This window comes from Mycetomoellerius zeteki, unplaced genomic scaffold, assembly GCF_001594055.1.
Source record: "Mycetomoellerius zeteki isolate Tzet28-1 unplaced genomic scaffold, Tzet1.0 scaffold297, whole genome shotgun sequence".
In the NCBI taxonomy this organism is placed as follows: domain Eukaryota; kingdom Metazoa; phylum Arthropoda; class Insecta; order Hymenoptera; family Formicidae; genus Mycetomoellerius; species Mycetomoellerius zeteki.
Window position 1 is genome coordinate 441306 of NW_017257279.1, and position 15637 is coordinate 456942.

Sequence of the window (15637 nt, forward strand, 5' to 3'; positions counted from 1 at the left end):
TCTCTCTCTCTCTCTCTCTCTCTCTCTACATATATATTTATAAAATTGATGTTTAAATCAATTTTAAACATAAGAAATGTGGTGCTTTAACAAGCACCACAATCATTTTTTTAATAGCTGAACTAGTATACACTTTTCGTATTTAAAGTGAATGTTTAAAATTTCAGAAAAGCTAGATGGACAGTTGTAGTGTAGTCCAGTGCAGTAAAAGAACGAACTATCTAATACATACCTAATAAATATACGAGTTTCATGGTATGGTAGAATCAGAAGAATAAATTGCTCTCTATTATAGTGATGAATGTGGTATCTGAATACAAGCCACTCCAGAGCTTTGTGACAGGCATTCAATAAGAAGTATGGAGTCGATAATAACAGAAATTTTGCAATCTCTGCATCCAGTTGCTTATTTAATGTAACATTCTGGACTGCTCTCTCGAAGTTTACAGAACTCTGTGCAAATAGTGTGGCTTGAAATTCATCAAATACCGATGAAAGTTTCTGTAATTCCTCCAAACCACTCTGGCCTAAGAAAGTACGATCAGAAATAATATGGATAGTTCTTTTTACAAATATATATAACTTTGGCCAAAAATATTAGGATACTTGTATTTTTTTCATTTATCTGAAATTGTTTTACCTGCATTGTTACCTATTGGTTTTATTGGCATTACATATAAATTTAAAAAGCATAATTTACAGTTAATACCACGAATCAATTTTTGAGTTAAAACTTTAGATACTTAATAGTTAATAAGGTACCCAATATTTTTAGCTAAAACTGTATATCTTTCTTACAAACATTTAGAAACACATTTCTTGTAAACTTAATAAGAAAGTTATAAAGATGAAAGGTAGATAGTAAGAGAAAAATAAGTTCTTACACACATTTCCAAACAGCCTATTAAAAGATTTTTATGATAATACTTTCCATGATTTGACACAAAATCCTATTTTTTTTACCAGGTTTGAATCTGGAACAGACTCACATTCTCTGCGTCATGATCTTAATATTTGAAATATGTTAAATATTTTTACTGAATTCTTAATATTTTTAACAAATTAATTTTGTTGAAAATTGACATTCGACATAAAATTCCCATTACAAAAGTCTAAACTTTGTAATAAATTTTTTCAAAAATTATCAGGTGAAAAAATTTAAGTGTACAAAGATTTGTATACTAACACACTGCTCGTAGATGACATTATGTTTCGGATTTTAAGCAATTTTTAACATTTATCATTCACTTTATAATATTGATTAAACTGATTCTTCTGAAGATTTCGAAATAAATTGCAACTGAAGCATAAAGTTCATGTTCATATTATAATACATAAATATATAATTGAAGTACCATAAAATGGAGCTATTAAAAAGATAATTACTAAATAAAAATGAATACTATAAAATAAAATAATATAGTTACAAATTTTACTAGAATAATATAAAATTTAATTTAGATACTTAATATTACTTAACATAAGCAACAGAAAGGAAGTGAACACAGGCACAAAAGAAAGGAAGAAACTAACCTATACTCAGCACAGTGTCCCTATCCAAATTCGCAGCCTCCTTTGGATCAAACAGCAAGCTAGGACGTTTTTTATCCTGCAGCAGTAAATTCGTTTGCGGAGTTCTCAATTTTTTAAGTTGTGCTGCTAACGACGTTGCCATTGTTGATCTATAAACAAGCCGCAAATATAGACAATTTCTAACCTAACTTCTAAAAGAATTGTTTTCAATATACGATTTCTTTAGAATTAGGAACTTACGAAGTTTATTTTCTTTCTGTCACAATAAAATTTACAAAAAATTAATATCAATTCAATACATAAAATTTTTTAAATAAAATTGATACAATTTTACAAGATATGTCGCATCCATCAATAACCACGTGCTTCTCGTTCTTCCTTGTTTGATTAAGCTTAAGCACAGTATATACAGTAGCGCAACTCTCTGTCGGCACCTTTGATGTTAGTGTTGGCAAAAATGGAGTGCGCATGCGCGAAATCAGTAAGTTCCCCAGTAACGCCATCTAAACTTCTATCTCACTTGCTCTTTAGTTTCCTTTTTCTCTCTCTTTCTTTCTAGCTGCTCTAGTTCATTTGTATGTACAGCAAATTAATTAAATGTAAAAAACTAAAAGAAATACATTAATAATTGTAATGTATTGCAAAATAAAAAAAAAGACACAAAAATAAGAAAATATTAAATTATATAAGTATGGTATAAATATTAAACTGTAAAAATATAATTAATGATCGGTACACGATGCTTGTTTTCCTGCTAAATTGCTTGCGTTTTTTAAAATTATTAGAATTGTACCATGCAGAATTAACGCAGATTTTCTAGCTCAAATGTAAGCAATTCAACAGAAAAATACAAGCATCATGTTCCGCATGTTTAAAATATTAATATAAACAATAAAAGGTAAAATTTAATGTTATACAGATTTCGTTTCAGAAAACAATTACTATAATTGTTGTAATTATAAAAAGTATCTAATAATAATTTTATTAAATTAAATATAATAATTTTTATGTGTGTGTGTGTGTGTGTGTGTGTGTGTGTGTGTGTGTGTGTGTGTACAATTCCTCCAAATTGGAGCTTCCGAATATAAACTGTCATAGGTACATAAACGAAAACATTTAAATGGCCCTGACAGAAAGAACAGAAAAAGGAAGAAGTGAGATAAAAGTTTAGATGGAGTTACTGGGGAACTTACTGATTTCGCGCATGCGCACTCCATTTTTGCCAACATAAAATCAGAAGAGTTGCGCTACTGTATATACTGTGGCTTAAGGCCAGAGGGTCCAAGTGGTCCAAGCTGCCATCGGGTGCATTCAGTACTACACCGCTCACTGAGCGCTCAGTGAGCTCTTGCATCTGATTGGCATATTCCGTTAGAACTAAAAATATAGACTAAACAGATTCAAGAGCTCACTGAGAGGTCGTAGTACTGAATGCACTCATTGGGAGCGTTCAAGTTGACAAAGCGGCTAGCCTGCTCACCGAGCAAATGAACGTAATTGGTTATTACTTATAGATCCAACCAATCATATTCAATCGCTCGATAAGCATGCCTAGCCGCTTTGCAGTCTTGAACTCGCCCATTCATAACCGATTCCTTCTGATTCCTACTAACAACTTCTCCCCGTTGCTACTAGATGGTACTATTAGGTCTGTTTGCGTTGCTTGCACTTTTGGCACTCGGCATCTTCGCTTTCTCTCTTTTCAAGGCCAAATATATATCTATCTCATTTTAAGTGCAAAAATATTTGGGGATTTCATGCAACGCGAACAGACCTATTGTATGCACACATGTGGCGGTTATATGGAGTAGTTGGTTATCGACTGTTGTTTACAGTGGAGATTAGATGATAATGAACCAGGCATATCAGCTATATAGATAACTCTATTTTTATTACTTATTTATTACAGTATATATATATACAGACTAGACAGTTGAACAATCTTATATATATGGGCTGCGATCCACTTGACGCTACAAACGCTTCGAAGCATTCTTTGATTAGTCAATTCGTAAAATTCTTTGTTCTGATTGGTCGCTCAAACGCTTCGAAGCGTTTGTAGCGTCAAGTGGACCGCAGCCATGAATGAATCTAGATAGGAATGCTACATATTACTATGGCGCTGCCGTCAAAGTCACTATAGAGTCCCTAGAAGTAGAGAGTCTGGAGACATTCGGGATTCCGCGTGATTGGTGCACGTGACTTGGTGCTCTCACAATGGCAGAACCAATACGTAACCTTACTCACTCAGCGCGAACAGGAGAAAAATTAAAATCGAAATACATCATACTCGAAATTTATAGTGGTATCACAGAAGTAATGATGTATGTGTATTTCCTAAAAAATTGAGAACTATATCTTTAGCGAAGGTTCTATGTATACATACATACGATGCAATGTATGTAATATACACTGGCTATGTTCTAAAATTCACTACCACTATTAAAAATCTGTAGTACACATAACGTGAATTATAAGGCTTTTTAATTTTAATTGAACTTCTCGCATTTCTCTCGGTTCATCTGTTCTCTTTTTCTTTTCACATTGTATGAAAAAGGTAGAAAGTTGAACAGTGTCATTATTGTCTTTTTTACTTAAAAAAAAGTTAAGAAACTTTCAGAGCGTTGCAAATAATTATAGATAGACACATCAAAAATATTACTTATTTAATTTTTATATTGATTTAGGGATATTGCTATTACTTATCACAAATTAATGTGTATTAATAAAAAAACCATGTTACATGACGCAACAGCCAACCAAACACACATAAAATGTTATAGTAAATGCTATGAAAATACTTAATGAGACATTATAATCCAAGTAAAAAATACTTATCAGAAATATTTATTTATATTTATCAAAAATATTACATAAAATATTTAATCTATATTTTAATAATATTTCGAATAAAGCTTTATATAATATATATATGAAATATGTATGAAATATCTATGTAACATTTCAAAAAATGAATATTAATAAATATTTATCATAAATATTTTGTGCTGTCTGGGTACATGAAAATTTTTCCGAGGTCAGATCTGCAGATTATATCTGTTCAAGGATCGAATTAAATCTCATCATGTCTAATTGGATTTGATTAGATAAGGCCAATATTTGGATCAAATCAGTCCTGAGTGATTCAGACCTGATGAGATATAATCGGATCTGTTCAGATCTGTTCCATTTTTTCCGTATATTGCGTAAACCTTTTACTTTACGAAAATAATAAATACTAGGATGGTGTATACATGTAAGTACATAAAATTATATATACATATATAAAAATATTTTGAGAATAAGAGAGATAAAAAATAATAATTAAATTAACATCACGTTTTACGTTTACATTGATAAATTATATTATTATAAGAATAATTGTACTTATATATTTTTACTTTATGAAGAGCATTATATTGTGAACATAACTTCAATATATGAAATATTTTATCAAAGTTATCAGCTTCAACTCAAATCGACGTGTCATCGATTAGAAGCCATGTACGTAAAAAGCATCCATTAAACATATTTGTACTTAGTATAAAGACATAATGTTGCAAATATTACATTTATAATCGTTTGTGCCTTGTAATAATACGGTAAAAGCATTAAATGCAGATCAGGCACTAGTTCCAGATCACACATTATATTTAAATGATTATAGTATTTTCTATCAAATAATGCATATCACATGATTCTTTAGCATTTGTTTTATCTTTTTCAAGTGTCAGTTGTTTTTTATTTATTAGCAATAGCACTACACATTTTACTGATGTCGTTAACTAATAAAAGGTGAGACATAAACTAAAGTAGGTACATTTAAAAATTCATTCAAAATGTAATACCATAAGAATTGTCTTATGGCTTCTACAGGAAGTAGTAAATAGCATTAGATTTCATTATAAAAAGTCAAAAAATTTTTCATGTATGAATATGTATAAATATGTCTAAACATATACAAACACGTATAAATATTCATAAACATGTATAATTATATATGAAATATGTCCATACATATTCATACATTCCTTTTTCTTCTGTAAAATTACTTTTTAGTGTAATAGAAATAGTAATAGTAATGTGATAACATCAAAAATAATAAAAGGGATAATTTTCGCATTGTTCGTTGTAGAAAAAAACAAATTTGGAAAAATGAAAAAAAAATTACTCATACACAATTATACATAATTTTATATATAATTATACATAATTTTTTTACATTTCTTCAAACTTGATTTTTTTCTAAAATAACTAGTGCGAAAATTACCTTTTTAATTATTTTCAATGTTTTCACATTGCTATTATTATTTCTATTACACTAAAAATTTTACAAGAAAAAAAAGGATGTATGGACATATTTCATATAAAATTATATGTTTATGAATATTTATGAATATTTATGAATATTTATGAATATATGTTTATGAATATTTATACATATTTATGTATGTTTATACATAATTATATATATTCATGCATGATACATTTTTACCGGGATGGCCTTACTCTACGTACCTATGAATAAAAATTCCGCGAAAAGAAAGGCAATCTAATCTAAATTATCTGTCTATTCTGTTGTTCAATACTTGCTGGTTGAACGGCATTTACATAAGTTATGCCGTTAGTGTACATATCTACAGTGTAGTTCTCACAAAGTTTTTAGAGGAACTGCAAAAACTACTTCTGAAATTCTTACAAAAAATATCAAAACGTGTTTGTGCCTCGTGCAGCAAGAACTAATTCAGTTAAGTTAAAATACTAGCCGACGACTCGGAAACTATGACAAAGACATTAGAAAGAGCGTTGGCACCATTAATGATCATTGGTTCGTTTTGCGATTTGAGCATATTCGAATATCCTCGTGGACAACCTAGAGCGTATCTTTCTTGCTTGTATGCCTTGATCAAATGGAGCTTTCTTACGTACTACGTTTACTATCCAGTCTATATCTATCAATTTCAGATTGGAAGAATTTACTACGAAAATTTCGTACCGTTGCTCAGCATTACATTAATTCTCATTAGCTTTTGTCGTTTTAAGGTAAAAATTTTAAAATGTACTCCCAGTTCCTATATAATAATATTTGATCTTTTAATTTTTCTTATGATTTGTTTAACAGTATTTTTAATTAAGAGTATTAAAGAAGTCTTGAATTCACAATTATAGGCAAATACAAATTTATAAAAAGTTTTTACAACAGGTTAATTTTAATGGTTATATCATTATATAACTGTCACATTTACTGTGACTGTACACATTGCAATTTTTATTCAAATATAAAATTATAATAATTTCTTTCTATGTCGCATAATAGATCAGTATGATTTTTTCAAAGGAACTGAAAATGTGCTTACGTAAACTTGCTATAGTAGACGATACGTTGGAAGTTCTCGGAACGCCAAAGGAATACCAAAGGCTACGTAACTGGATAATTCGAATAATAATCGGATGGCTTGCATACATTTTTTCTAAATTCGCATGTTTTAATATTATTTATTACTTCTTCGATAATAATTACGGCATAAATTCCACTTTTGTGGCGTACATGGTGATGCTGGTCGAATACTCGACATATGTGATTGTCTTAAATATTTTGATTTCTGCAACTATCCTTGGGTTAGTACGTGTGTATACATTTACTTTGTAAGCTATTTTTATTGACATTGTGCGTCAAAATGTTTACAGTGTGAAACACTTAAAGATCTTTGTGAAACTGGTTTCTCAATTTCAAAATTATGAAAAAAATAAGCAAAGTTCTGGTTGCCCCCCGAAAAGTTCTAGAGTTCTCTATCAATTTTAGAAAGAGTTCCGTCGATTAAAGCGGTGAAAACACCATTTGAAGTTTCGCCAGAACTCTGCTTATTTTTTCAAAATTTTGAAAATGAGGGGCTAACTTCATGGAAGTTACTTAAAGACCTTTCAGTATTATTTAGTAATATATAAAAAAGGGAGACATCTCCATCAGTGACCATGACTTTGACGACGTATGTATATTGTCTGTACAAAACATGTATATACAATAATTATTTTGAGTATTAGAAATATACTAAACAACAGCTATTTAAAATAAATAATTAATCTACTACTTTTCTTTATTAAATATTTATAAGAGATGAGCACCTTTAAACACCTTTCCTTCACGCTGTGAAGAAAGTAATGTTGAGTAATGTAATCAAATAAACAAATACGGTCAGAATTTCCACTTCCAATGATCTTGATCTTGACATATATTGTCATAAAAAAGTAACTGTAAAAATAACGGTAAAAGTAATGGTAAAATTGTAACATAAAAAGTGACGGTAAAATCGTCATAAAAAAAGTAACGACAAAGCTAATGGTAAAAGTAACTTCCGTTCCTGGCTGTAAGGGAGAGTTGCACCGCATGTCGACAAGTAGTTACGATACGATTTAATCAGACGCTACGCCCCCGCAATAGAACAGGCTTTCATATCCAAAGCGTTCTGCGTCGAAGGTCGTAAATTTCAAAAAATTCGTATAAAAGTTCCGTATAAATGTTTCATCTGTGCTCGCAGCGCGCATGCAAATATTTGGACGGCCCTAGAAGCGCAGCTTATTAATGCTATATAAGTGTTATATAGTTATAACACTTGCTTTCGCTGTGAAACTTTTATGCTCTTTCCAAATGTCCCCGCGATTCTCCTTTGACACATTAACGTTTATGAAAGGAAGAGCATGAGCGATAACTTCAAAGTCTCAAATTAGAATATGACGGAATGATGTCGATGTAATATTTGAAATTCACTATTATCTATAAGTTTTCAGCGATCTTTGCGCGTCTCGATTAAGGAAATATTAGATATACAGTCTTTGCAAAAAGTGATTGGAAATTTATACTTTTCATATAAAAATGAAGGATGTTAAGGTCCAAGTAACCGGACATGTACTGTATAAAGTTCGGATATTTACACAAAGTTTATTTATTCATGTTATTATTTAGGGATGCTCCGAATAGTAAATTATCTGGTACCGGATATCGGACATCCGGCGTCAAATTTTTTTTCGATATTCGATGTCCGGTAGGGTAGTTATCCGACCGGATAACGGATATTTCCCCGGACATTCTGCCTGAAAAATGTCTTCCAAAGAAAAAGGAAAAATGTCATGGTTTTTTTAACTAAAAAAAACAAAGAAAATTTTGTTTAACGTTTTTAGCAATTGTTTAGCAATTTCGTTTAACATTTCTCAGCTTACTGATTGACAAATTATTATTTTCTTATGGCGCGTTATAGTTTTCTGGTAGCTTTCTTTTTTGTTTTCTGAAAGTAAATTATAAATTAAAACTGAAACTGAATTATAAATATTCTCATATATAATATAAATATACTCATATATAAAATATTATATTGAAACATAAGAAATAAATAAAAAAATTCTAATTTAGTCTAACTTCTCTGATTACTTATTAACGCAATTAGAATATGTTTATACATAATGCATATGTCATAATGTTAATAAAAGGCATAATTAAGTCTTTTTCATTTAATTCAGATACACAAGCTCCAGATTTCATCGAGTCAATGATCTCTTACGTACACTCGATTCTGAGCTGTTCGAAAGTAATGCAGATTGTAGGAGACAAAACAAATCCATCTTTGTGCATCAGCGGATAACAGGAGCTAAGGATCGCAATCAATATATGTGGATTATAATGTAATAATTATTTAATAGAATTACTGTATACACACATGCACACGCATGTAAGTATATATGTATACAGAATGTCTCAATCTAACTTTCGCATCGACATTTTTCAAAAAGAATGTTTTCGGTGAAAGTGCAATTGCTTCGAGAGAGGCCTATTATGATCATGTTGTTTTTTCTAGACAGAGATACGATGAGACACGCAATGAAAAAGATGTAACCTTTTTCTGCGCCTTATAAAATTGAATTATATGATTTTTTACGTGATATGATTTCTCTATAATCATTCTGCATATAAAAGTATTAAGTTCGAAATATACAAAAACCAATAATTTACGAGAAATTATAAGTACATTTCTCTGGCACTTGTAAAGTCATTTGTATTACCGAAACATATAATTTTTATATAACAATTACTTTTATGTGAATATTTATAGTACTTATAAAAGAAAAGTAAATCTTTTTATCAATTAAAATATTTTAATTTTTAACAATAAAAATAATGACAATCAAAACAAATAAACTACAAAAATGTGTTACTAAACAAAAATAATTTTATTCACACAACTTTCATATGTATATATTTTATTTGAAATGGAAATATTAAATATACTTCCAATCTTTAAATTGTAAACCTAACATCTTTTAGGTGCCTTCACCTAAGAAAAAACAACGTAACAAAAATGTGTTCAAAAAAATATGTCCCTCTCGAAATCGTTTCACTTTAATCTGAAATACACTTTTCCGTATCGTTTCGGGATAATTTGATGCAACAGTTAAAATGAGATCCTATATATGTATATACATATATGTACAAGAATAATTACTTTCAATTACGTAAAATAATCATACATTGTGAATCGTAAGTTAACACTATAGTTTATGTCGAATTCTATGTTAAAAATATATTTTGCTTAGTACTTCTCGTATATGTCTCTCGGTTTGATTAATTATAACATTTACAATTTATTTACAGGCACGTCCACCTACAACTATGCCTTATATCACGCAAACTAAATATAATATTTAAAGCACAAATGTTAATAATAATGATATATTACTTTGGGAAATCTTTTGGGTTCTGTCTATTATTGTATCAATTGCTTGGAGAGCATCAGGAAACATGGACATTTTTTTATATTATCAACTATTTATATCGCTGTGTTGATTATATTCTGCTTAGCATCTTATTTCTCACATTAAACTACGCATGTCAAACTGTTTATTACAAGGTATAGTTACAGTACAATAAAAGCATTAATAATTATTTATAATTAGAATAATATGCACAAGCAACAATGAAATTACACATGTCAAAGTTTTATTTGAAATGACGAAATCGTATTCATTGAATGCAAAGTTTTCAGTTTTACTGCAAACCTTCGTTTCATGTTAATATAATTTCAGATAAATAAGACAGTAGCAATTCTTTACAAATTGTCCAATTGTAATCTCGATGAGGACTTACGTGAACAGGTAAATAATTGCAACAAAATTTTATATAGGATTTTTAATGTCTTATGCGCAATTTTACTAGCGCTCAAAATTCGGACACCTACATAAATTTCATCGAATGATTATGTACAAAGTTGGGACATTACATAACAATTGTGTTATTCTTTTATATATTTTAGGATACTTGTACACACATTCTAACGCCACAGGTAAGGTTAAGCTAGAAAAAGTTTTAAAAATTATTTTTTATTTTATATAACAAAAGAGAATTTTTGAAAGTTATTTTATACTGTCAATATTCTACTATCATGTTATCATACTATCAATTCTATTATCACACTATCTATAATTTAATGAAAACATTGTAGTTAAATAATTTAACTCTTGAAAATGTATTAAATTTGACTCAAATTTAATTTATTATTTACTAAGTTCATACATTAATATGAACGCTTTACATTGAAACTAAAAAATGGATTGATTTTAACATACATTTTTTTTTAAGTTAAAAATAAAATTACAAAATGTCATTAAACGTAAGGGATAGGGTTGTTCACATCTGTTCACGAAGTAACATAATTGATGTTTTATAATAATGTTTTAAATTTACTCATCCATTTGATAAAATTTATACAAGTGTCCGAACTGTCAAGAATGGTAGTATATTTAATGCCTATTAAATTATTTCTTTCAATTAGATTTTACAGTTTATATTGCAAATAAATCAGGTAGAGGTAAAATTTGGCTTGGGATATTACTACTTTGGATATAGTTTTATCTGCCAGGTATGTCCTGTTTTAAGCAGAAGTATAAAAGTATGTAATAAACATATATATATATATATATATATACAGGTTGTGACTGAAATAACACCCAATAATCATATAGTGGTATTCCTAATAAAAAAACTGAGAATCCTCTATCATATATATATGTATATATGTAGGGTGGGACAGTAATTTTGTCCGTTTAGAATATTTCCGCTATTTTTAGAGATATGAAATAATACGGAGGAGAGTTGCCGAATGCGTACTACTTAACCTATTTTTTATTATATTTTCCATTTGGCACTGTGTTATATGCAAATGAACATTAGAAATTGTAGCTTGAGGTTTTGGACGCTTATTATTACATGTTTAACTTTCCACCAATAACAAATTAATTTGTTATAAATCTTTTTGTACCATATTGCAAAAGGTACGATTTAGACAACCGGTCACCTAAATCGTACCTATATATAAGTATTTTTTATCGTATTTCCTTTGAAAGTATTGAATTTATGAATGACAACAATTATAAATATAAGATTAATAAAAGAAATCATTAACTAATAGCTAATAATTAATTAATACCTAATTTTAATAATTTATTGAAGAAAATCAAATGTATTATATTTATTAAATAACAATAATAAAAAACAAATGACACCAAAATAAAATTGGCTTAATTATATTTTTGCATTTGGCATTTATATTGTATCAATTATTAGTTCTATTATTGTCAGTTATCAGTATTATCTTTTGATGGTACGATTTAGGAAACTTGATGGATTTTGTAAAAATATCGATTTAATCTTTATAATGGTTACAACTATGTATATACAGTGAATGTAAAATACTCTACAATAAATCTTCTTTTATAAAAATACAAAAATGTATAGTAAAATTGGATGATCGCGTTGTTATCAGTTACATAAGTTGATTCAAAATTAATATCAGATGTACCTGATTTTTTAAAACGCCGCTAACGCCATAAAACAAGACGTAGGCTATTATATTTTTGTTTATATTACTCATTTCTCATATATTTTATACTATTGGCGCTCTTTATACGTATATTTTATATTATTAAATATTGCCTATATTAACTAATAATATAAAATATTGATGAGCTACGATTTAGACGACCAGTACGCATTCGGCAACTCTCATTAATTAATTTTTTCATTAATTAATTAAACATTAATTTTGTCAAATGACATATATTTAAAACATAATTGGTAGTGGTAGTATATTGATACCTATAATGCTACTGGCATGAAAGGGATAATTAAAAAACGATTTACGAAAAAATTATAATTATCTTGTTTTAAGGAACTGTCCTTTTTCTTTCAAAAACATGTCAAGGTGGTGTTGTTCAGGCGGTTCAGGCGTAAAACGTAATTTTAAATGTCAAAGACTGTCCACGTAGATATAATGTGTACACTTTTGGCACAGGGTCCCGATCAATGGCGGTATTTCGTCGGACCGCCCGCTTTCTGAGCGAAAGAGTTAACAAAACTATTTTCATTAAGTATAATGATAGCATACTTTCTTTCAGATGTATTCCACAGTTTTATCCGTTACAATAATTCTTACGCAGGTATATAACAGACCTATTCTCGCAGTAATGCATGAGAAATTTTGTTTTTTTTTTATTATGGTTTTATATGAACAAGACGCGCGCGCGCGTGCGTATATAATTAAATACATTTTATTTAAATCAAAATCTCCGATCTTGTCATAACAATCAGAAAGAATTTCTGGTTGTTGACAAGATTCGAGATTTTACAATTAGAACTAGAATTATATATTATGAGGTATTATACTATTTGTTACATTATAAGGATTTGTTACTATTTTTCAGTTTGGTTTGATAGTGCCACTTGATGGTATATGGCCGTACCATGCAATACAACAGTAATTTTAATCTCAGCGCACTCTAGCAGTTCAATTATTGTATCAGTCGACACAAGTCAGGTGAATATGCTATATTGTTTTATGACGTCGTATTGTTTCGTGTGGTGAAGTGGAATAAAATGATACGTACCATGATGAGAAAACGTCTTTTTTTTCCGCCGTTAATATAATTTTGAGAAAAATGAATAGAAATTTTGAAAGTTATGACAATAGGATTAATTTGAATTACTCTATATTATATATTGCTTTGTAAGTAGATACCTCATAGATTATGGGTGCATGATCCCAGTCAGAAATAGTTCCTCGAAACAAAAACGTCGTTTCGACATCGAAAATAAAAATCGAAATTATTATTCATTTTGATGGATTTTTGACTCCAATTTCGATTAATTTTCGAATTGGAAATAAAATCTTGAATTGATCTTCCAAACGATATTGGAAACTTGAGACCAACATTTAAATTTCATTAATTTAAAAATAGAGATTGTTTCGATGTCAATTCGCGAGCTAGAATTAATGTCGAAGATATTTTTCCTTGATTTCGTGCTCATTTATGGTAAGAGACAGCTAATAGGTTGACAGCATTTATCGTAAGAGATATTATTCCCTGAAATTCTTCAATACAAAAGTAACGTAATAAGAAAAAATAAAAGCACTTTTATTACACAATTTGAGTGGACGTTATCGATTGAATGTAGAACTCGAACTGTTCAGCCGTTATTAAGATTCAATAATCTCAATCCCCCGCAACTCGCGGTCTCGCGTAAAGGAACCACGGTAGTGTCGATGCATGGCTTAGCGCCGAGATACTACCGTGTCTCCTGATTATATTAACTAAACGAAGTACAAATAAAAATAATGTTATTCAGCAGGGGTAGAACAATAAAATAAGATACAAAGAATTACTAGAAAAAAAGATGTAGACTTTTTCGACGGTTCTAAAAAAAACGTTCCAATTTGTATTAAAAATTACAAAATTTTTTTTCTAAAAAGTTATAAAATTATTTAGAAATTCTGAAAATTTTTGAGAAAACTTTTATGATTAGATATTACAATTGTCGAAATGAAATCGAAAAAACGTCTATTCGAACGAAAATATTCAAAATATAAGATTATCACGTTATTTACACCAAATATAATATTAAAAAATATATCAAACTGTCATTGCACTCTCTACATACGTAATTTTTTATTATTCGAAAAAGTTACAATTTCGACGCAAGTTTCGAATCGACAACTTTTACATCTTAACGACGTCTTTTCGAGGAACTATTTCTGACTGAGATGCGCATGATGCATCATTTATCTTTGTTTATGTACGATGAACAACAAGGAGAAACAATACATTATGCATAAAATGCATAAAACAATACATTATGCTTAAAATACCCTAATAATTAATAAAGACATGTTTGATCAACAAGATGTTTTGCGAATACGAGCGAAAATTTTAATGGGAAAAATTTATCCAATTATGACGAGTAATTCTGATATATTTAATATAACACAGTTATAAATGCTGTTCAAAATACAATAAAAATATTATTACCAGGGTTGGGTAGTGCTAAGTTATTGTAAAAAGATAAAAATAAAGTTAAAAAGTTAATTACCCGGGAAAAAATGTTTTATATATAATTACATAAAATTATGTAAAAATATATATAATTTTATATAATTATATATAAACTTATATATAAAATTATATATTAAATTATATGTAAAATTATATATAATTATATAGAATTATACATAATTGTATATAAAATATGTCCATTTATATACAAAAATATATAAAATTATATATAAAATATTTTCGGGTAATTTTAATTTAACTTACAAGTTACATTTTAGACTCTTAACTTTTTAATTTAATTTAATTACATTTTATCGGTAAGAATTATTGCACCGTGTGCACCAGTTCAAGTAGTGCAGGAATAAAGAACAGACCTAAAGATAAACTTTCACGAGCTGTTCAAACCAACTGTTTTAGCGACAAAAAGGATCACGTGAATTAAAAAGAAAAAAGTTATGATTTCTTAAGTAAAAAACCTATATTTTTATTTTTATTTTCGCGATTTTTTATTATACTAAAAGTTTAAAATCAAAATCTTTAAAGCCGCTGCATATTCCCTGTTCTACAATATTTAAAGTATGTTTTCAGTAATTTTTTTATTTCACAAAATAAAAACTGAATACTACAGTCGCTGATGGGATCATTTTGACATTGGCATATAACTATTACAGAAAGAAGTGTGACCACGAAGAGTTAATTAATTACACACGATGTAATAAAACAATTTTAAAAA

General features: G+C 28.7%; 1 protein-coding gene across 1 annotated transcript in view; it reads right to left on the reverse strand.

Moving 5' to 3' along the window:
• The window catches only part of l(2)k09022 (HEAT repeat containing 1 homolog l(2)k09022), a 9549-nt gene extending 7744 nt beyond the window's left edge, over nt 1-1805 (reverse strand). Inside the window, exons 1-3 of the mRNA XM_018450768.1 lie at nt 1774-1805; nt 1534-1682; nt 233-527 (exon numbers count right to left, since the gene is read on the reverse strand). Coding sequence (XP_018306270.1) covers nt 233-527; nt 1534-1675 — 437 coding nt within the window. The 5' untranslated portion in view covers nt 1676-1682; nt 1774-1805. The remainder of the gene's footprint in view (nt 1-232; nt 528-1533; nt 1683-1773) is intronic.
• Nucleotides 1806-15637: the final 13832 nt, after the last annotated feature.